Here is a 24,694-nt window from a genome sequence, read left to right on the forward strand (position 1 = left end):
CAGAGAGGCCCAGCACCTGCGCACTGCAGGACTTTGCTCTGCCCTCAACAGGGCAGACAAAGTACGCCTGCACCGAAGCTGCAGCATGAAGACAAGAAGAGGATGTCATCGTAAGAAGATGGGAGGCGCCGGAGCGGACTGCAGCGGGACCGCCCCTTGGTGAGTATAATCTAACCTCTTTTTCTTACTTTTCAGGATACATTGGGGACTTATGTACAGCATTACAGAATGCTGTAGATAATCCCCTGATGCTGGTGGGCTTAGCTCATCGTCGATTTTGGGGGTGACAGGTTCCCTTTAAAGTAGTATTCTCATCTCTAAGGTCCTATGTCAATATGTAGGAGGTGTAATAATAAGCAAAATAATTAGCAAATACCTCCAATTAGAAATGTAGTATGGGTTCTTCTGATCACCTATGTCGCTTACCCCATGTGCATGGCATTGCAGTAGTTTAGGTATGCATGGTTACGACCACTCGGATAGTGACAGTTAGCTGCTAGTGGTCGTAACCATAAGTTACTGCAATGCCCTGCACATGGGGTAAGTGACATAGGTTATCAGGAGAACTATAAGGCTACAAATATGACCTTTAATCAGTAGCGACTTCTAATTTTCTATGTTGGTCAATGTAAACATTCAGTTGCTCTCATGATTTTGCATTGACTTAATATTTCAAATGGAAATATGTATTTTAAGAAATATTGATTTTTTTAAATATCTGACCAATGGAGCTTGTTTTTATCAAGTCAGATCAGTTTCTGGTATCACTTTCTGAAGATCATTTCTATGGAGGACATGCCTTCCCCCACTGACTCTGGTATGCAATTAGTATGCAAAACATCCCAGATTGAGTGCACAATGGCCAGAAAGAAGAGTCATTTTCACCTCTTTAAGATAAGACAATGGCTCATATTCTAAATCAACAACCCTTCCCCCACCACAAACACCTCTGCATTTGAATCTCCCAGCAGGCAAAAGGGACCCCCTCCATTCTCCACTCCTTTATATACATACAAAGAGCTGGAGAGAGAATCTCTGATTAGGATCTTCATTTCTTGCTCTTATTTACTTGAGGAAAATGGCAATATGGAGATGAGCCATCAGAGATAAGCTCAGTTGTCAGTCCCCTCCTATTCCGTTTCCATCATGTTCTTGGGCTATTTGTACGTTGTTCTTTTTGATTAAGATGTTCTTTTATTGTCTCCATCCCTCATGGCAGGACTAGTATTAATGACCCATGAAGCAAGTGTTTCTGGCTACTAAATAAGGTTACTTCCTTCTTCACTGGTTATCTGTGTACATCCTGAAGAAGAGCTGAGACTATGCTGCCAATTAGAGATGAGTGATACAATTGGTGCTGTCTTAGGGCCCAGTCCAATCCTGCAAAGAAGCTGGTCTATTCTGTGCCTGCCATCTTCGGGCTGGCATCCTGGGTGCCTTACTATGCTTTGCATATGATATACTGGCATGACATAAGTCATGAGAGGTCAAGATGTTACTCAAGGTCTAGTGGCTAGGTTTCGCTTGATGTCTTGGAAACCTAGTAATTGCCAGAGTGAAGTCTGGCTGTGACAGAGGACCACACTGTATTTTGGATCAGGGCAGCAGAAATCAAAATGTTCATCTATATTGCCAATTTATATAGACGCACAACCACTCCATACAATGTGTATGTGACTGCCAGACATGACAAGTACTTGGCGCTAGTCGTATGTATTGCAGGGCAATACTCAACTCAAGTGTGGCACTGCAAAGCCTTGATATTGGGATCAGTGGAGTTCCCACGGTGGTGGGCCCCTCACCTAACTTGTGGGTAACAAGTTTCATCCATTGTATCACCTCCTTAAAGGGAATCTGTCAGTAGGATCAACCCTCCTAAAGCTGTTCATCTGGGGACGCACGTCATAGGAAGCTAAATAAAATGATACCGTGATATCTGCCATCCTATATCTTGCTCCAGAGATATCCATTTTTTTCTTATATGTAAATGAGCTTTTCTAGACTCTGGGCCGGACACTGATCTGCATGAGAATCTGCCTCCGGATCTTACCTTTAATAAAAAGAGATGTGATGTGTAATAGCCGCTCTCTGCTCTCCTGATCTCACTGCAGAGCTGTGTGTAATTATACCTGACACATCTGTGGGTTCCTCTCAGCTTCCATCTCACAGGCAGACAGTACAATACAGCAGAGCTGTGAGAGCTGCAGCTGCTAATGTGTTTGTAAGGAGACAAAGTTCAGTTCTACTGTTATGTGTTAAAGTTACATTTCTCACACCGCTAACGCCTCTTTAGTTAAAACAATCCCTGGAGGCAGATTCTTATACAGATCAGTGTCCGGCCCATAGCCTGGAACACGTCATTTACATGTAAGAAAAACCTGAATATCTCTGGAATAAAACATTCGATGGCAGATATCAAGGTATCATTTTATTCAGCTTCCTATAACCTACATGCCCATATTGAAGGCTTAGGTTGGTTGATCTTATTGACAGATTCAATTTAAGAATGATTAATCCCTAAATTATCTGTTAAATCGCTAAATAACAAGCATGGGTGATTATCAGTGTGGTTAGTGGAATCGATCCCACAGTGAACTTTTTAAGACTCCTTAATGTCATATCTACCCAATTTTGCAATATTATTTTATTTTACATTTAATTAGTATTTTATATTTATGTTATGCTGTAAATTTAGTGATTTGGTGTAAATGTCCAGGCTCGCTACCTGTTCATCATTTAGGTATATCATGGGATACCGCGTTGTCTCTTACCAGGAATGAGTTAATAGTAGCATTTACCTGAGGGACCGGTTATGTCAGTTCTCAGTTTGGCAGGATCAGGAGAGGGGTGTTTGCTTTGGGGGGGTAAAACTCTCCCCCAGGTGTTGAAAAGCTTCTCAGTTTAGCCCTGCTGGAGCATTTCAGCTATTGTGACAGAGAGGAGCAATCCTAGCTATAACATTCCTAAAATACACACCCAGCTCACACAAGTAAGGACACACTCATACAGGAAAATACATGCACACGCACATCTCGGCTGCGCAGCTTCATGCACCGCGGCAGGAAACATACATGGACATGTATAAAATTCATAAAGTGCCTATGTTTCATAGACAGGAGGCCCAGTAATGGGATACACGAGTATCAGAGAAAATTTCTGGCCTTTTTATAACAACAGGTTTAAAGGGAGTGTCCGTTATTTAACAATAGCTAGTTTCAACAAGTAAAGCCTGAAATTTTCTAAAAGTCTCAGAGCAAGGGAGAGTGGTGAGAATGTAAGAGTCCGCCCAATGATTGTATGGGACCGTTGTGTGGTGTACTTACACCGGAGAATCCATCAAATGACTTTGTATGGATATCTGTGTATGCAGTGGGTGTCGTAGACTGCATAAATATGCGGGACCTGTAAAATACTGCAGATTGCTCCACATTTTAACACCATACATGTTTACTGAGACTTAATAACTGCTGAAGCTTAGTAAGTGGCCATCTTGTGGTCCAGAAGTGACCAGTCTACTAGACCTGTTAATTTTGTGAACATTGATTTGCTAAATTGTAAATCCTAATATCCTAATCTAATCCATAGTTATTGGCTCATCTACACAGGCTGACAATCGCCAACGAGCATGCAAAAATCTTGTTCATCAGGTGCGATGATTTTTATTCGTGCGCGCTTGTTACTGGCATTACTTCTCCCGATGTAAACAGCAGATGGGCTGCCGATATCCTGATACTTGTTGAGGACAGAATGATACTATTGCTAATCGTTCTGTCCCAATCATTGTTTCGTTGAGCTATGTAAATGCCAGTAAACAACCACTAGTCTTTTTGTTGTATAGTCGATTGATGGTCTTTTACCAGTCTGCTTTGAGAAGTCTAAAAATTTACATCATGATCCTCTGGTCAGCAAGACCGCATCCATGTACCTAAAGGTACCTTCACACTGAACAACTTAACAACGATAACGATAGCAATCCGTGACGTTGCAGCGTCCTGGATAGCGATATCGTTGTGTTTGACACGCAGCAGCGATCTGGATCCTGCTGTGACATCGTTGGTCGGAGCTAGAAGGCCAGAACTTTATTTCTGCGCTGGATCACCCGCTGACATCGCTGAATCGGCGTGTGTGACACCGATTCAGCGATGTCTTCACTGGCAACCAGGGTAAACATCGGGTTACTAAGCGCAGGGCCGCGCTTAGTAACCCGATGTTTACCCTGGTTACCAGTGTAAATGTAAAAAAAAACACTACATACTTACATTCCGGTGTCTGTCGCGTCCCCCGGCGTTCTGCTTCCCTGCACTGTGTCAGCGCCGGCTGGCCGTAAAGCAGAGCACAGCGGTGACGTCACTGCTCTGCTTTACGGCCGGCGCTTACACAGTGCAGGGAAGCGGACGCCGTGGGACGCGACAGACACTGGAATGTAAGTATATAGTGTTTTTCTTTTTACATTTACACTGGTAACCAGGGTAAACATCGGGTTACTAAGCGCGGCCCTGCGCTTAGCAACCCGATGTTTACCCTGGTTAACCGGGGACTTCGGCATCGTTGGTCACTGGAGAGCTGTCTGTGTGACAGCTCTCCAGCGACCACACAACGACGAAACAGCGACGCTGCAGCGATCGGCATCGTTGCCTATATCGCTGCAGCGTCGCTTAATGTGACGGTACCTTAAGAGCAATGTCCCTGACGCCTTTACACTTAAATGCCAAAATACATATGAGATTAAAGTCGGCTGAGTGCGACAACGTTGGCTAGACTGGTCAATCATCTCATGTCTGTGAGACCATCTTATTCTTCTGAGACAAACGCCCAGTTGCTTTTGTTTTTATGGAGATGAGCCACTGCCCAAGGTGTTTGCCAGCTGCTTACTTCCCTTTCTGTATTGAAAACACGTGAACATTTGACGGAGCCAAACGTCCATGTGTATGAGGGAGTCAAGAAAGATAACCGAGAGTTGAGTTTCCGTTAGACCTACAGCTTTCTATATTTTCTAGAATCATTTTAAAAGCTTCTGTACATATTTGACTAAACTTGTCCGAACCCGCCAAGGATTGGGCAACTATCTAAGGTGTATGGGGTCCTGCCTTTTCTCCTCCAACAAGAGGTAATGTCAAGGGAGAAAAGGATCCGGCCTGTTGGATTGCCAAACGTCGATCCTTTGGTTTTCCGTGAGATCTGCTGCTGTCAGAGGAGTCTGGAAGGGCACTCCTAAAGAACACAGTATATGTGTATGGGAGAGTCAGGGAAGATAGCTGTCATCTTAACCATCTTCCAGACAACAACTACATAATATGTGTATATAAACATACATAATGACTGAACTGAATAGCAATAATGTCATGAATGTTTTTTTCCTATGTGCAAATAGAGAGGAGAGACTTCTCAATAAAGCTGGTCAGAAAGTGTTGTTCTTGGCCTCCGTTTGTCTATACTCTATAGATCTCTATGGCTGCCGTCAGCCTCTGGCTCCTCATAATGTTTGTTTGGCGGATAAATCTGTGCGGAGGACGAGTGTTTGCGAAGCAACGGATTGTATTCAATAAACATATGTACTTGGGTCTTTTGTTTTAACATTTTAAATATACAAAGAAGACAATGTATTGTTTACTGGACTAAAAAGGTAAAGAGCCGAGGGGAGCAGGATCTACCAGGAAATACTAAATAAGAATTAGAAAGCCACTATTAAAACTTCCTTTGCGCTGTTAAAAATTATATTTTCTTAATGTAGCACCAACATATTCTGTAGTGCTGAATATAAATACACATACATTTTCATATTGGGTGGGAAGGCAATTTAATTCACATGTTTCCATATTGCTACATAACTAGACAGATTTTATGTGTGTAAATGGTAGGAACATAATCTTTAGATGACTGTTATCCCCATATACATTAGATTAGCATCCAGTTTAAATTAATAATGACCCATTTAGATGAGCTGGACTCGGCCGTTAGAGATTTCTGATTGGCTATATACAAGTCAATTGGTAGATATTTGATCGTCTGTTTAGACATGTTGATTAGTATTCTACGTTCACAGAACAATAATGAATACAATCGGTCAATGATCGTGTGCACAGGGGCAGCACGGTGGCTCAGTGGATAGTCTTGCTGCGCTGGGGTCCTGGGTTCTAATCCCACCTTGGACAACATCTGCAAGGAGTTTGTATATTCTTCCCGTGTTTGCGTGGGTTTCCTCTGGGTTCTCCGGTGTCCTCCCACATTCCAAAGACATACTGATAGCGAATTTAGATTGTGAGCCCCAACGGGGACAGCAGCGATAATGTGTGCAAACTGTAAAGCGCTGCGGAATATGTTAGCGCTATATAAAAATAAAGATTATTATTATTATAGGCTGTCATTGTTATCTGCAGCATTATGACCTGGTAACACTGAGGTGCCACTGAAAATAGTCATTTTAATGCTGGCATGGACGATCCAATCACATGATTAATGAGCGTATTTCTTGTTGGCAGATGATTGCTGGCATGTTTACAGCAGACAATAACCGATGAATGAGGGTTCTAATGAGCGTTTGTTCCTCATTATTGGCTTCTCTGAATGAGCCTTAAAGGGAAGCTATATTCAGAAAATGACCTATTCTCTACATCTGTTTTTACAAATTTTTTTTGTTTAATTTTTGGCAATTGTTTCTTTTCTACATCATAATCTGTATTAAAACTAAAAGATAGAAATCTTACAATTTTCATATTGGCCACTGGGGCTATTTTAGACTCTAAGTTCCTGTTGTTTCAGGAAACAATACATGTACATAGCCAAAATGAACAGACTTTGACACTATATCTTGTATTGAAGCATCTAATGAGCTAGTTCAAAGGTCATTGTGAAGTGTGGGAGAGAAATTACCTATTTTGAATGGTAGATCCTGTGTGACATTTTCAATTTTGAATGGTGGATCCTTTGCTATTAGAGTCTAAAAAAAAGTGTGAAAATTTCAAGATTACAATTTTTTTTAAATATCATGATATGAAAAATTAAAATGTATAATTTTTTCAAATATACATGTAGCACAAAAGCCTGATTTAAACAATTGGTCATTTTCTGACAATAGCTTCCCTTTCAGTTGGTGTCTTTGGCCGACATAGGTCTAACTTGTAAGGCAACCACCAGGGGAGCCTGAATGTAAATCTTTGTGGTTGTTCAATGATTTTCCTGTGGTACAGATATGATTTACAGCAAAATTTTAAGTGTTGCTGGACTGGGGAGTTGATATGACCTCTACATAATTAATGGTGAGGAATTCATGGGCTAATTGTATTATGACTCCTGTAAAATGTAGTATGTTCAGAAATGCATGGTCATAAAGTGCAGTTTTGCCTGCAGCTTTTTTCCACCCAGCCTGTCCATACAGCCATGATAAGTTTCAGAAGCCTTTATTCTCTTTCTTGGATTCCTCATCAGGCTTTTGTTAACTTTTCACATCTCCTCCAATCTATTTATACCTTCTTCCAAGTGGACACTTTGTGTGCTCTGTCCTCCCACACATCAGATAACTGTGTAATGAACACCTTCCTTTAACCTCAGCACTCGGTCTCTGTCATCCATTGCTGTCTGGATGAAAAGCATCACCGAAGACAAAGCTGGAGCTTGCTAGATGCTCCTTGCAAAATAGATGAGGATTAGCTGCTAATTGTCAAAGGAAATGTAATTGCAGTCATTTCTTCACAGATCACCCTATGGCTGATTAATTGAAAAACACGGTATATGCACTTGTAATGTGTCACGTTTGACAATCTGAAATCTACCAAAGGTCGTAATTTTTCTAAAAAGCTGTTCCTTAAGAAAAGATTTTGGGCCCCCTTGCCCTCCTCAAATATTCCTAATAACACCATAATTGTGCTCATATAACGCTGGCACATAACAGTGGCATTGAGTACATGTAATGTATTGCATAATTTGTACCTCCACAAAGTGCTCAAATATCAGTGCCATCTATTAACCAAATAATAAAAGCCAGAGCCCTAGTCCCAGACAATGGGCGTAAGCCAACAGGACAATGGTTTGGAGGGAGGTGGGGATATTTTTTACTTGGGAGGAGCATAGGGTTACGTTAGCCTTTATAAAGCCAGTTTTGGTCCGCTCTTAGGGCACATTCGAGTCCCACACTCCCCCCCTATTTTTTGGGTTCATTCCGAATTGTTGAAAACTAGCTGGGTCATGGTGGCTAATGCCATTTGGCGGGGTCCTTTAAGTTTGTTTTAAATTAGTCCAGGGGAGTCATCAGGGTATGGATCCCTTAATTGTAATTTGTTTAGTCTGGTGATTTTGTGGGACTTACAGCAAGGGAATGTTGGCTCCCTGGGTATCAGTTATTTGTAAAGGAACCCTTTGGTTATGGTGCTCCCGAGCCTGTGGGAGTGATCCCGTTTACTATTGGTTGTTTTGGGATCACTAGATTTTGTAGCTTCAAGGACCTTTCCATGCTTTACTAAGCTGTTTCTAAATGTTATGTATCTGCTGTAATAAAGGCTGCTGTGGCCAACATTATCCAAATTCAAGTTGTCTGTTTTATTTGGGTAAGGGGGTGTGGTTGGTTGGTGGATGGGGAAGGCACGATAGGGGAGAGAATAGTTTTGACCACCGAAGGATCTACATTATGAGCGTCAAGTAGCCCTCTATACAGTACCAAAATGTCGCGACATGTAAAAAGAGAATTATTTCAATTTTTGCTAACCTTCATCTTCTGTTACTTAATGGATCTTTGTAAAGCAACTGCTACACAGGCATCATTCACTCCACGACGCTATCATATATGGGTCTTATTTGTCAAAAGTATCTCGAAGGAAAACCGGCTTTGTTTCTCATAGCAACCAATCACACCACAGCTTTCATTTCATAGACTGCTGTGGTAAAATGAAAGCTGCACTGTGATTGGTTGCTATGGGTAACAATGATAGTTGTCTTTTTAGACTCTTTGGATAAAATTGTCCAATGTCACCACTATCATATCAGCTATATGGAACTATTTGTGTTCTTGTATGATTTTGAACAGTGTTTACCCAACTCCATTCCTCACGGACCCCCCAATGGGCCATGCTTTCAGGATTTCCTTAGTATTGCATAGGTGAGAAAACCTGCGGCAATATCTGATGCCTTGGTAATACTGTCACATGTGCAACACTGAGGAAATCCTGAAAACATGGCTTGTTGGGGAGCCGCAAAGACTAAAGTTTGGGAAACACTGATTTAGAGGGTTGTATATCCAGGCAATATATATTTATTTGACCATAAGCAATATTAAAAGGTGCTGTTTCCATAAGGTTATGATGTGTATAGAAATATATATTCTATAGCCCTCATTATAGTCATTAAAAATGTATAATAATGAAAAAGGTTTTTGTAAGATATAAATGCACTGTAGCTGAATCTTACATGGTGGTATCTAGAAAGGTGGTGATCTGGGATCCTTCTTTGCACGCTGCTCTCCGGGGACATAAGTTGCAGGAGCACAGTCTCTTAACCTGGCGAAGCTGGAATGTGCTTCTCAGGGCAATGTAACAGGAAATTCTATGTGTGTTGAAAGCTCAGATAAAAAGCATCTGCAGAGCTGCCCCGAGGGATGTTCTCGGCCTAAGGGGGCTGCGAAGGCTGGGTTACATTAGGGTTAAGGCTGCCTTCTTTCCCCCTCTCCTGGTTATTTTAGGCTGAGCTAAATTAGTAGCACATGTCTTTGTGATATTCACATTGCAACTTCCTTTAGTCAAATACCCGGCCTAATAGCAGAGGAAGAAATAATGAAATCCCTCTGTATTAGAAGGTCTCAGATTAGAATATTCTCATCCATCTGTCTAAATTCATCAATACTTCCTTTCTTCAAGTACAGCTTCTGGTGACCATTACCTATGGCCTGTACACATTGGGGAGGTCACAATTTTGCAGTTTGAACTCGCATTCACGGTGATTCAATCAATCTACTACAAAGAAATCATGAACAAAGTCTAGTCAACGTGGCATTAAATATTTTGCTGGCTAGACAACATTCATTTACAAGATGACAACTTCACTCACTTCACCCTTAGGGTCCGTTTACGTTACCCAACCGGTGGCACTAAATTTTGTCGATGACTTACAATGATCAGTTAGAGGGCGTTCAGTGCTCATAGGTTGCCATTGTTCTTGGCAGCACAGGACAATGCACTGCTGAGAAAAATTATATTTTGTGCAAAGCAAAAGATCATTTCACCCAGTGAACGAGCGTTTGCCTCAGTAGATGGGTGGTTGGCAGCCTAGACTGTAGAACTCATGACTATGGTGAAACGAGCATTCATGGACCTTAAGGCTTATGGGAATGCAGCTCATGTAAATGGATATGCTTTGATCTCGGGTTTCGGCACCGCATTGTTGCTTAATGTTGACTTACAATAATAAAGTTATGTCACATTGGACCTTTATTCTCATGGGTGTACACCACCAGTAAGAGCCCTTAGAAAAAGCTGGTATACTGGCGAAACGCATATCCTTAGGGATCATGATCTGTAATCCAACCTAAGAATTTCTATTATTTTCATACCCTAGCATAAATTGGGATCTAGTGGATCACAGCTGGGATTACAATCTCTATAGCTGTGATCTTATATACATCCAAATGGATGTATTGAACTCAGTGTTTTTAGCATTAATTAATAATAAAGGTTACATTTTAAATTCTATTCACACCTTAGTGTTGACTTACATGTCTGTACATCTTTGTAAGATATCCATTATTGAAGATGTTGGTGGTGGCTATGTTTGAACACAATACAATGTTTGTGTGTGGCTTCTGACCTTATAGCCTTGACTTCTAAAAGTAGTGCAGTGTTTCTATAAAAAAATAACTTTTGTGCAGCCAAAGGAAAGAAGAAAAGGTTCAAGGCTATGCCTAAGGTATAAATAGCCAAAGATATTCACTGTAGTACCAGTCATCGCCACAATTATGGCACACATGTAAGTCGACTTGTATTCAATGTTTTGGATTTTCTTTTTTAACCACCTTGTTTTTTTCTTATTTGTACACAGCTGTAGAAACACAAAGTACCAGCTCAGAGGAGATGGTGCCAAGTTCTCCTTCACCTCCCCCACCTCCACGTGTTTACAAGCCTTGCTTCGTGTGCAATGATAAGTCTTCTGGATATCACTACGGCGTTAGCTCCTGCGAAGGATGCAAGGTAAGATGCCATAGTCCATGATTGCTTGGTTCTCCAATCTTAAGCCCATAGATACTGTTGTTATGAAGGAACCCATATTTCATTTATGACTGACCACCAGACATTTCAGTAATTAGTCATTTTATATTGGTCCTCAGACTACCATGTTGTAATGGTTAATTTCTACTCTGCACACCAAGAAAGATAAAGCATTTGTAAAACTGAGGAAGCCTCTATTAGGAGGTTTGCTTCTAGTGGACAACACCTATGTAATTCCGAACCGAATAGTCACACAGGGTTCCTACTACTCTTCTACTGCTTACTGTAGTAGTGGTAGAGTATGCATGATGTCTAAAGGTCCCCATACATGTTAGACTAGTGTCCAAAATACGCTGATACCGGTAGGCTTGGCCTACAACCTAATGTGTATAGATGCTTCCAAACTCTCTCCAACATATGGAAGATAAAGATCCTTTTGTTCTTTAAGAGATAAGTTACCTTCAGATATGTTTGAGGCTATGTGCACACGTACAGGTTTTTTCGCGTTTTTTTCACGATAAAAACGCTATAAAAACTCATTAAAAACGCATACATTATGCATTCTATCATTTAGAATGCATTCTGCATGTTTTGTGCACATGGATGCGTTTTTTTCCGCGAAAAAAATGCATCGCGGTAAAAAAATGAGCACGTTCATTATTTTTGCGGATTTTCTGCATTTTTCCCGCAATTCTTTGCATTTGGGAAAAAACGCACAAAAACGCGTCAAAATCGCGGTAAAAACGCATGCAGATTTCTGGCAGAAATGTCCGGTTTTTGTCAGGAAAATTTCTGCAAGAAATCCTGAGGTGTGCACATACCCTGACAGTATCTCTTCTATAGAGACCACAGGAGCACTCAGCAGAGCAAGCACTCCTTTGTATGGGAAAGGTGATCTCGATAGCTGCCGGCTGAAGGATCGGCAGAACCATTGTTGTATAGGGGACTGAGATAGAGATAACACATAGACATGGGCAGAACATAGACTGTCCATATTTGTGAAGCTCCTCGTTGGAATTTAAGCAAAAATATCAGTACTATTATTAGGCAAAACAATCACTAATGTTCTATATGAATGCAAAATAGAGTTAATCAAGCATCAGTTTCATCAGCTTGATATATTTCCCGCCTCTTTAAACTGCATACAAATGCCAATTTCGGAAGGTCCAAGCCCACTATCTTTGTATATGGCAACCTCCTGATTCTACTCTGTCCTATCCTTTTGTTCACTTAAGAGATAAGACACTACTGGAGGAGTCTGGCAGTAGATTATTTATTCTCTTCTCACTATTCAGAATACATGCAGGCTTGGCCAAGCAACCCTTAAGGCCCCGTCACACTTAGCGACGCTAAAGCGATCCCGACAACGTTACGACCTGTCAGGGATCGTTGCTGCGTCGCTATGTGGTCGCTGGTGAGATGTCAAACAGTGAGATCTTCCCAACGACGCAGCAGCGATGCGGCGACCTATAGCGACCTGTACAACGATGTCGTTGGTCGTTGTGACCCTGTCACATGGCAGCTATTATGACGATTCAGACCTCGATGAGGGACGTCCTGTGTGACGTTGTAGTCACACAGGCGTGCATTTGCGTTGCCTTTTCCGCTCCCATTCAGTTCCGATTAGTGGTCGCTACTGCGTTCTGATTGGTGGCGGCCTTGCCTTATGAGGCGACACAATAGCCCTTCCGTCCTTTGTTCCTGACCGTGTAGTGGTTTGCAGATCGTTGTAGAGTTCTCCGGCCTGCGACTCCTCTTCGATTTATCTATTCTTCAACGGTTCTTCTGACACCTAGGATGGAAGCGCTACTATGTCGCCTTCTGTTGAAGGCATGACCGCCAATCAGAACGCAGTAGCGACCACCAATCGGAGCGGAGGTGTGTGGAAAAGGCAACGCAAATGCACGCCTATGTGTCGGTGTCTGAGTCGTCAACGAGGTCGTTGGTAAGGTGTCAAACACAGCGATGTGTGCTACCCAGCGGGACCTCAACGATCAAAAAAAGGTCCAGGCCATTCCGACACGACCAGCGATCTCACAGCAGGGGCCTGGTCGCTGCTACGTGTCAAACATAGCGAGATCGCTACTGAGGTCGCTGTTGCGTCACAAAACTTGTGACTCAGCAGCGATCTCGCTAGCGACCTCGCTTAGTGTGAAGGTACCTTTACATGTGTTTAGTAGGACTAGGAGAGATAAGATGGGTACTGTATGTGTATGGCCATTTTATCCAGAGGAGAACTTGAAGAACCAAAAAGAACATTATGGAAACTCATTATGCAAATATTTGCCAGGGGATTACTCCAGCTGTTGTCAAATGCAACTTATAACATCAAAACAAGAATAGAATTGGTTGAAAATGTCTTGAGTCCATTGGATTCTCTACATTTAATCCATAAATGTCAGTTTGCTGTTGGCCGCCGATGGTTCAGAAGATCGTTCAAAAGGCAGCTTTCTCTCCCAATTCTTCCATACACAGGTGTGCTCGCTATGCCGAGTGTTCCTGCGTTCTCTATGAGTGAGCCTCTGCCAGACATCTCTGGCAGAGATTTTTTGTTTAGAGAACAAAAAGACATTCAGTCCAAAATTAAATTTGTCAGATTATTATCCCATCATCTAATATTATCCCATCATCATGTGTATTGGAGAGTCGGGAAAGATAGCTGACTTGCAAATGAGCTCTTAACCTAAAGGTACCGTCACACTCAGCAACTTTGCAACGAGAACGACAACGATCCGTGACGTTGCAGCGTCCTGGATAGCGATCTCGTTGTGTTTGACACGCAGCAGCGATCTGGATCCCGCTGGTCGGAGCTAGAAGTCCAGAACTTTATTTTGTCGCCAGGTCGGCGTGTATCGTCATGTTTGACATCAAAAGCAATGATGCCAGCAACGTTTTACATGGAGCTAACAACCAGCGAGAACGATAAGTGAGTCGCCGTTACGTCACTGGATCGCTCCTGCATCGTTCTGGAGTTACTGTGTTTGACGTCTCTACAGCGACCTAAACAGCGACGCTCCAGCGATCGGCTCATTGTCTATATCACTGCAGCGTCGCTGAGTGTGACGGTACCATAAGGTATATGGCCCTCCTCTGGGAAATAGAAGGATGAGGCATGTTGAATTACAGTGTGCAATCTTTTTTCTCATGGGAGATAGGCCAATGACAGAGGTGGCTGACAGCAACTTACTCTGAAAAACATGTATGTTTGTGGGGACATCAGGTGTCTAAGGTGTGGCAACTTCACTCATAACTTTGATAATGACTATTTTCACCATGTCAATGTAGAGAGTAGACCTTGTAGGTTTTTCTTGCAGTAATTCCTGACACTTTTGTCTGACTAACTCTGTTTCATCCCTCTCTTCCTTTATCATTGCCTCAGTATCTCCATCTGTTAGAGTTTTGCTTTCCCCTGCCTCATTTGTCTCCCTCTCCCCATGTCATCACCATTCATCATCTGTGTCTATTTAGAATAATCAATGATTTCAGCTCAGTATTTGCTCCATTCCCTGCACCACAGAGGGTGGTACGTGTTCAAACAGTTCTGCTGGAAAAGGGGGCTGCTTCATATTTAGAAAGGAAACATTCCACTATTTTTTCAGAACATTTTTTTCTTGTGATCAATAGTGAGCGATGTCCCGCTTTGTTTTCATAGTTCCTTACCTCCTCCGCAATGATCTTGTAGTTCATTCTTTTGCAATTTAGAGTCAAATGTGCGCAGTATCTCATTCCATTGGTGCTATCTCTACCCTTGTGTCCTTGCAGCTAACTGTATCAGTCTCCCACGTTCTTGTTCTTATATAAATCACTCCCGTCTCATTATTGCTCTTTTCTTCACTCCTTTTGTCTTTACACTCACCCCATCCGTTCACCTCACATCCTTCCCTCTGTCTGGCAGGGGTTCTTCCGTCGCAGTATACAGAAGAACATGGTGTACACTTGTCATCGTGATAAGAACTGCCAGATCAATAAGGTGACACGAAATCGCTGCCAATTTTGCCGACTACAAAAATGCTTTCAGGTCGGGATGTCGAAAGAAGGTGAGTTATTATAAAACATTCAATAGTACGTGGGGTGTAAAAAGAAAACGGGTAATGCCATTAGGAGAGGGTTACGGCTTTCACACCCGGGTCTGACACGGTTAATGCTATGTTTTCTGCATTCCTTGTAATCCCAGCACCTCATTTAGTCCCTCGGGTGCTCATCTAAATAGATTCTTTACCCAGACAGGCTCCTCGATTCTGAATTCCTGAAAGGTAAACATACTCAAGTAACAGGCGATCCCAACTCCCGTCATCAAAGTGTGAAAGCCTTTATTCCGTAATTCCGTAGGGGGAAGATTAAAAGAAAACGGCGCAATCTCAACCTATTTAGCAGGTCCTGTTTATTGACATAGACGTTACATGAAGTGGACTCTATTGTGTAGGTCATGTCAAGTCTTCTCCAGATTTATTGCCTTTGAATTGACATTTTATACAAACTGTTTCAGCTATCTGATGCGAGACCCGTGGCATTGACCTGATATTTATGTCATATATTATTGTTACATCTTATATTATTCTTTTCATTATATTTTACTTTATTATTTTTTTTATTCACAGTGGGGGTTTTTTTAGACGGTAAGTGTTAAAATCCAAGTGCATAATAAAAGTGATGAATTTCTTACAATTTGCAACTTTTCTGGATTTTAATGGATTTTATTTTATTTCTGTACCTTTAATTATGTTATATAGTGATGCTTAGATATACGTGATTAGTGTGACTCATTTTTCTGGATTTTATTTTATTTCTGTACTTTTTGTTATGTCCTATAGGTATGCTTAGAGATATAATTGATAGTCTGACATATGACCCAATTATACAGGTCAATCCAGTTCTTTAGATGATTGCAGAATGGCTATTATAGATACTGATTGGTGGTCATTTATTGGCCAGTGTACATAGGTTGACAAAACACTGATAGGGATAGAACAATTGCTGTCCCCCATACAGTATCCTGTTATCAGCAGCACATTTATTTTTTCTCCTTTGCTTATAGCGCCATCATATTCCGCAGCGCTTTACATACATTATCATTGCTGTCCCGATAACGGCTTACAACCTAAACTCCCTATCTTTGGAAACCGGAGAACATGGAAGAAACTCCTTGCAGATGTTCTCCTTGGTGAGATTTGAACCCCGGACCCCAGCGCTGCAACAGGGCTAACCACCAAGCCACCGTGCTGCACATATCTCTTGTTTACACAGGAAAATGTGCTGCCGAGAACAATAATTTTAGTGCCAACATAAAAAGAATTGCCCTTGACAAATGAGCATTTTACTTGTCGGGCGATTCTCATCTTGCTGAAAGAAAAGACTAATTCTCAGCTCACCGTGTGTAAAGGATTGCTCGGCCGTTTTTTGACCAACGTTGACCTAAACAAATAATGAGCAAGCATCCATAAGATAATAAAATAATTTGGTACTTTATTTTTCTTCTTAATAGACATGAGACATTATACAAAAAACGAAAATATTCCACAAGTTTTACGTGTTTCATGCCAGTCAAGCTCCTAGTCGTATGACTAAAGGTCTGACTGGCCTGAAACGCATTAACCTTGTGAATGCTGGCTTTCTGCTCGTGTTGGTCTACATTGCCACCCTGCAGACTCCTGGTCATTGACTTGTATAAGTAGGCTTTTTTACGTAGCCTCATATATGAGATGACTGCCAATAATATTGTCTAAAACTACAAATAAATAACCAATATAGAGGAGTGCTTTTCTGAGAAACTTGTTTTGGAAGAACGTTGCTTTCTTAATTTGTTTTCTTCTAGGAATTGATACTTTAGGGCAACAATTTCAATCCTGGTAGTCTACTATGAGCCCATACGTACCTCTGTGTGTCTGTATTTTTATACTGAGGCACCGAGGCGTTTTATGTTCTGTATAGAACATCATTACAGTTGTCTCTTGAAAATAGTTCCTGTCCATATGGCTTATTAAGACATTTGGTCATCGTAGAGGTAGTTCCTTGTTCTGGACCCACTTGAGGCAAATTTTAAAAAAAAGAATGCTTTGGTGGACATAGCCTGTCAATTAATTGCATCATACTACACTTTCCTGGCAGCAGACACTCATTCTATGGTACTACTCAGAGGCGTAGCTAGGAGTTTAGCTCAGCTTCTAAGTGGGCCCCTAACAAGGTAGCCCTGATAACAACTATGGTGGCACCCTCTAATAATGGATATAGGGGAACGTCAGCGGATGACTAGGCTGCTATTGAAAGTAAATCACTATACAAGGACCAACACTGATATTACCGACATACAGTGACCATATAAGAGGTTACAGAAACAGTTACAGATAGTGACTTACAGCTGACTTTCTTTCTGATGGAGTCGTCACTTTTCCTGTCTTTTCCTTCTGGCCCAGATCGACATGACAACTTCTCCAGCCAGGACTCGACTGCAGAGATTACTACAACGACACATCTGACTTTTCACATTTCCGCCACTGTCCCCATCTATTCCCAACCTGCACAAACTCCTCAACCCAATGCTGAAAGGCTGCTGAAAGGCACAAAACATTACTCCTCTTACTGCCCCATATAATAATGCCCACCACTGTGCCCCTTACAAAGTAAAGCTCCTATTTTATGCCCACTAGATAGTAAAACAGACCTCTAGAATATATTAATGCCCTGTGTACGTGCCCTAGAATACAGTGCCCACATTTTGCCCCCAAAAAGTAATGTTCCCTGTGAGCCGCTTTGAAAGTTACAATGCCCTAAGTGCCCCTATTACAAAAAGTGTCCACTTAACATTAATAACGTCCCCTGAGTCTTCCCCTGTAAAGTTCCTCCATACACAGCATGATGTCCCCACAGCTTCTCTATAAATACTATGATACACCCATAGCCACCAATACCCAGTATGATGTCTCCACAGCTCCACTATAAACAATATGATGTCCCTACAGCTCCACTATAAACAGTATGATGCCTCCTATAGGATGTCCCCAAAGAATTCCTCACATTGTATAATGGCCCTCAAACTGTATGTCATCCCCATCAGTAGTTTCCAAACTGTATGGTCCACACAGTAGTCCACACAGTATATTGGCCCCCTTGGAAGCCACCACTTTAAGATTTCCCCCTTAATAGTCCTCACTCTGTATGATGGCCCCATTAGTAGTCCCAACTCTGTAGGAGTGCCCCATTTGTAGCCCCCACTGTTTAGGAAGGCCCACTTAGTAGCCTCAGTGTTGTATCATGTCCCTTTTAGTAGCCCCCATGGCATCGCGTTTTAAGCACAGTGTGTGCTCTTAATTGTAGCAAATAATGAATTCCTGATGTTGTATTATATCCACACAAGAGTGTAGGGCTACCAAAGGGGGCCATGATACAGTGTTGGGTCTACTAGGTGAGCACTCATACAGAGTGGGGGCTACTAAGGGGGCCATGATGCAATGTGGAGGCTACTAAGCAGGACCATTATACAGCGAGGGGGCTACTCTTTTCTCTTTCTTTCCCCTGGACTTCACTTTTCTTGTTCCTGTTGGCGATGCCATCATTAGGCCCATATACCTAATTTCCCAGTGAATTGACTACTCCACCCTTCTTTGTGCCTTTTAGTAGCCCCCAGGCTGTATGATGGTCCGACTTAGTAGTCCACATGCTGTATCATTAGTAGCCCCTTTGCTGTATTTTGGCCCCCAAAATAAACCCCACTATGTATGATGGCCCACTTAGTAGCCCACACAATGTGTGAGGGCCCCCTTAGCAGCCCCCATGCTGTATGTTGACCCCCTTAGTAGCCCCCAGACTGTATCATGGCCCCCTTAGTTGCCACCACTCTGTAGGAAGCCCCCATGCCGCATGAGAGCCCATTTAGTAGCCCCAACACCGTATCATGGCCCCTTTAGTACCTCAGTACTCTTGTGTGGATAAAAAGTATGGCAATTTTATTTTTCATGGAATAAAATCCAAAACAAGGGAAAAAAGGAATACGTTTTATGCGTTTCGAGCACAGTGCGTGCTCTTAAATGTAGCAAAGAATGAATTCCTGATGTTGTATTACATCCACACAAGAGTGTTGGGCTACCAAAGGAAGGGGCAATGATACAGTGTTGGGTCTACCAAGTGGGCCCTCATACAGAGTGGGGGCTACTAAGGGGGCCTCCTACAATGTGGTGGCTACTAAGGGGGCCATGATACAATGTGGGTGCTACTAAGAGGGACCATTATACAGCGAGGGGGCTACTCATCTCTTTCTTTCCACTGGACTTCACTTTTCTTGTTCCTGTCGGTGATGCCATCATTAGGCCCTTACACCTGATCTCCCAGTGAACTCACTACACCCGTCTATGTGCCTTTCAGTAGTCCCCAAGCTGTATGATAGTCACTCTTAGTAGTCCGCACGCTGTATCATTAGTAGCTCCTATGCTGCATTTTGGCCCCCAGAGTAACCCACACTATGTATGAAGGCCCACATAGTAGCCCCCACTATGTGTGAGGGCCCCCCCCCTTAGTAGCCCTCATGCTGTATGATGGTCTCCTTACTAGCCTTCACACTTATTATGGCCCCTTAATAGCCTCCACACTGTTGTAATGGCCCCCTTAGTAGTCCCCTCACTGTTATGACCTCCTTAGTAGCCCCCTAACTTGTTACAAACTCCTTAGTAGCCCCCTCACTGTTATTATGACCTGCTTAGTAGCCACCTCACTGTTATTTTGGCCCTCCTTAGTGGCCCCCTCACTGTTATTATGGCCTGCTTATTAGCCCCCTCACTGGTATTAAGGCCTCTTTTGTACCATCCTCACTGTTATTATAGCCTCCTTTGTAGCCCCTTCACTATTATAGCCTCCTTAGTAGTCCCCACACTGATTATGGTACCTTTTGCAGCCTCCTATGGCCCCCTTAGTATCACCCACACTGTTATTATTGCCCTCATATGAGCTCCCATACTGTTATTATGGCCCCCTTAGTAGCCCCCATAAATAAGCATTTAATCATACAATCTTAAAATGAAAAATCATATAGTCACTTAAACCCATTGAATCTGGTAGACAGTGGCATGTCCCAGACAGTCCGATGCGGTGACGTCATCGTGCCGGGATTCTCCCGTCCGGTGCTTGGTGTATCGCGATGATGTCATTGCGTTGCTCTGACCTGGACCTATCGTTCTGTAGGCCGAAGGTCTAATACGACTTGTGGAATCAGAACGGAGAGTAGTAGTTCAGGGAGACCATTTCTCGTTGCTCTGCCGTAGAACTTATTTGAATCAACATGCACAACAATTAAGGGTGTGTAGCTCCGGGTGGCCCCCTCCAGGTCAGGGGCCAACCCCGTTAGCTAAACTACTAGTAAAACCCTGATTACAGATGTCCTTTAGACAGAACATAACTGTGGAAAATGTTGAGGAAATCCTTAAAACTTTAGTGCAAAAACCAGAACATCTAATGGCCCCACACAGACATTATACTTTGGGCAGCTCATAAATGTCTTTGCAGGTCATAATATGGGTGCGTACACAACTGCAATTTTAAAGGGAACCTTTTCACCATTATAATGCCGTCTAATCTGCAGGCATCATGTTATAGAGCAGGAGGAGCTGAGAAGATTGATATATAGTTTTGTGGGAAAATATTCAATATAACCTCTGTTTTAACCATTTAAACCTCTTCTCTTTGTATGATTTTCGGTCCAGTGGGTGGTCCTAGCAGTGACTGGCAGCTTTATTTGTACATGAGTGAATACAGAGATAGCTGTCAGTCACTGATAGGACTGCCCACTGGACTGAAAATCCACGAAAGAGATGTGGTTTAAATGCTTAAAACAGAGGTTATACTGAATATTTTCCCACAAAACTATATATCAATCTTTTCAGCTTCTCCTGCTCTATAACATGGTGCCTACAGATTAAACGGCATTTTCATGGTGACACGTTCCCTTTTTATTTGCTAGCGCCGACTTAGGCTAGTTTCACATTTGCGGTTAAGTCCGCAGCGTATCGTCCGCAACCACAAAGCATGCACAAACGCATGCAAACGTCTGGTAACGCAGCGTTTATTATCCGCATCAGCTTACACATGATGGTAAAAAAAACGCAGCGTTTGCATGCGTTTTATATGTGTTTGCGCCTTTTATGCGCATGCATTTGGTATTTCCAGGAGGGTGTGTCTTTAATGGGCATGTCTTAATCAGTTCCTGGACATGCGCAGTCCGAAGTACGTAAGCGCATCAAACGCATGCGTACGCAAAGACATGTGTACGCATGCATTCCCATAGACAGTAATGCATTTTTTTGACGCATTCCTTGTACTAACAACCGCATACGTTTCTAGGCAGCAAATTGACGCTTCTAAAATTACTACATGCTGCGTTTACCGCGCCAAACCGCAGACGACGAAACGACGCATGCGTCGTCAAACGCGACAAAACGCAACCGATCGCAGACACATGCGTCCCTAATGTTAAATATAGGAAAACACAACGCATGCAGATAATTGCGGAAGAAATGCTGCGAACACAACCGCAAATGTGAAACCGGCCTTACTCAATGGAGCTTTACAGTCATTGCCCACATTGAGCTTCACAATCTACAATCAGTATGTCTTTGAGGCATCAAATGAAAGCCACACACACAGGGAGAACATTCGCACTCCTTGTTGATGTTCTTTCGCCTTGGTGGGATTTGAACCCAGTGCTGCAAGGCTACATTGCTAGCCACTGAGCCACCAGGTCAGATTTAATTTTCTCTGTTCCTTAATTCTCATCTTATTTTCCATAGAATGATTTACTTTGTCATAATAATACCCCATGGTATACATTGCTTAGAGAAATCTAAAATATACGTAATGGTGGCCATAGAGCCAGTAATAGTATTACGGGATGTGTTAGTATATCCCCTGTATGTCCTCTTGATATTTTATCATTATTGCTTGTGCAGCCAAGTCTTTATCACTGCTTACTCTTTTCCTATTTGTTTTCCTGTTTCACTTTTTGTGCATCTTCTATTATCTTTCATTTTAACTCTTTTCAGTTTGGTCTTTCAGATTTTTTTTACTCAGTTAAATATGTGTTACGTTGCTCTCGCCCTGCTCCCTGTTTCGGCTTGTGGTAAGCTCCTGCTTTATCTCCCTATGTTCCCTTCTCTCTCCATCTTCTCCCTGCGCAGTTTTTGTGCCCTTCTCGTGCTATAAGTGGGTTTCCGGCGCCTGGCTTCCTGTTGTTAGGGTCCCGCACACTTTATCCCGAGGTGAATAGGAAGTTCACAAGGAAATGTGTGAGGAAAGTCAGGGCACAAGGGAGTAGGGTGAGAGAGAGTAACGCAGGGACATGTACAGTAGTAAGGAGAACTTCAAGCGGGCTCAGGGCTGGGAAACCAAAATTATATTTTATAATGTTTAGTACTGATTAATTAGAGAATATTATGACTGCAGGTGACTGCAATTATTATTTTACATATTCCACAGTAGTTTAAAATGACTTACAATATATTGCATGTACAATTATAATATATACAGGAAAGGTAGTTATTCAGGTTTCTGCATTTACAGGATTAAAAAGGTAATGGTGTGCATCAATCAAAGAAATAGCACATATCATAGTCCTTCCTGTCTGACAACTAATTATTCTAATTCTGACTATACAGGAAGTCAGATTAAGGCCACATTCACACTAGCAGTATTTGATGCGTTTTTTACCTCAGTATTTGTAAGCCAAAACCAGGAGTGGGTGATAAATACAGAAGTGGTGAAGTGTTTCTATTATACTTTTCCTCTGATTGTTCCACTCCTGGTTTTGGCTTACACATACTGAGGTAAAAAACTCACCAAATACTGAAAATGTGAACGTGGCCTAAGGCTGGGGCTACAGAATGATTCTGGCCTCGACACTTGTGGTACGACCATGCTCTCGGTGCTGTTTCTACATTGGTGCTATACAACTGACTGGGGTCACATAGCGACCCGTGAGGATACTTCATCACAAGAAGTACAACCTCCTCGGATTCTTTGTCGCTGTCGCCGTACCCTAGTGGTCGTAATGCAAACCTATTGAGTTTTGTTGCACTGTGATGTAGCAGTGGCCCGGAGCGAACCGTAGCCACGTTATAGGTGTAAAAAAAACTTTTCCACCATTTGAGTATTTTAGAGTTTTCGAGCTTTGATATTTGCTGTGAATAAAACAGCCAAGTTGCAGATAAGTCGCACACAAGTTGCATGTCTCTTGTGACTTCCATTGAAGTCTATGACAAGTGTGTCACATGCGACCAACGACATATTTAGAAACATTTGCAACCCTGTGTGACAGTCACGGGTCGTACCGCAACACCATCGGTATAATTACATCCAATGTTGCATTCTGTAGCTACAATTTCAATGTCATGCGACGCATGGTGCAGATAAGCCCTGACCCTTCCGCTTTTTTATTACTAGTTTTTAAACATAGAACCCCCAGAATATTCCTATTCTTATCTTTGACATAATTCTATTCATATAGTTGACAATAGATTTATTTCCTTTAATAGAGGTGGATCAGTCTATAAAAATATCAGATTTTGTCAATCTTTTCATCACTGATGATGAAACTAGATAATTATTTTACCACTATTGTTCTAGGTTGGTTGAAATGACCACATGATATGCTCCAGTTGTGCAATCTGTCTTGGTCACACCGCTCGCCCAGTAGGAGATTCGCCTACACTGAAGATATATTGCACAGTTTGAGGGCATCTCGTCATTTATTTTGTTAGTTTTCTACACATGTGGAGAACCCCTTTTAATTTATCCTACCATTCATATTCCCAATGTCTTAACATGACGGCCCAGATTTAAGTGTTCTGACTGAAAGGTTACTGACCTTTATACAGTAATAGAGCGCTGGCCTCAAATATTCTATCTAATGTGATTTACTAACTTGTCTTAGCCTCGGTGAAAACAAATGCTTAGTTTGTCTTGCCTCTCGGTAATGTATACAGATGTTGGTTTTTAGTAAGATATATGACAGTAAAAATGAAGAAGAGACTAGGGATTTAGAAGGAGCGAGAGGTCATCCATCTCTGTCCCCTGTAGTGCTTCAAACCTACCACCTGCAGGCAGGGACAGAGGTCACATTACAGGGTTAAAGTTCAGGTCGGGAGGTATTTTGTAAGGGAACTCAGACAGCAGACACAAGACTGGGATACTTGTCCCATATCGGCTAGTCACTCCTATGACTAGAGATTAATTGTGATGATCCTTTAAAAAAGGCTTCAGCCAATACTGATGTTGTCAGCTACTACAGTGTCCTGATAATGCAATTAAGGTGTATATATATATATATATATATATATATATATATATATATATATTGACCAAAAGTATTGGGACACTTACACATTATACCTATTGGAGCTTTTTTCACATCCTATTCTAAATGTTAACCAATGTACAAAGCACCAGAAAATAAAAAATAATATACAAAATCCAGCTAAGTAAAATCCTATAATAAATATCACCAGTGCTAAGTAGGGAAAGATTGAAACCAC

The 24,694-nt window shown here is 42.0% G+C and overlaps 1 protein-coding gene across 5 annotated transcripts in view; it reads left to right on the forward strand.

Moving 5' to 3' along the window:
- RARG (retinoic acid receptor gamma) overlaps positions 1-24,694 on the forward strand; it is a 235,150-nt gene that overhangs the window by 200,882 nt on the left and 9,574 nt on the right. For 3 of the 5 annotated variants that reach the window (XM_069758769.1, XM_069758774.1, XM_069758772.1), the window contains 3 exons: positions 11,020-11,168; positions 15,082-15,223; positions 15,785-15,802. In XM_069758769.1, the coding sequence (XP_069614870.1) occupies positions 11,020-11,168; positions 15,082-15,223; positions 15,785-15,802 (309 nt within the window). The remainder of the gene's footprint in view (positions 1-11,019; positions 11,169-15,081; positions 15,224-15,784; positions 15,803-24,694) is intronic. The other 2 variants (XM_069758771.1, XM_069758773.1) reach the window with 1 other exon arrangement.

The sequence above is a fragment of the Ranitomeya imitator genome, chromosome 3 (genome assembly GCF_032444005.1).
Source record: "Ranitomeya imitator isolate aRanImi1 chromosome 3, aRanImi1.pri, whole genome shotgun sequence".
Lineage (NCBI taxonomy): Eukaryota > Metazoa > Chordata > Amphibia > Anura > Dendrobatidae > Ranitomeya > Ranitomeya imitator.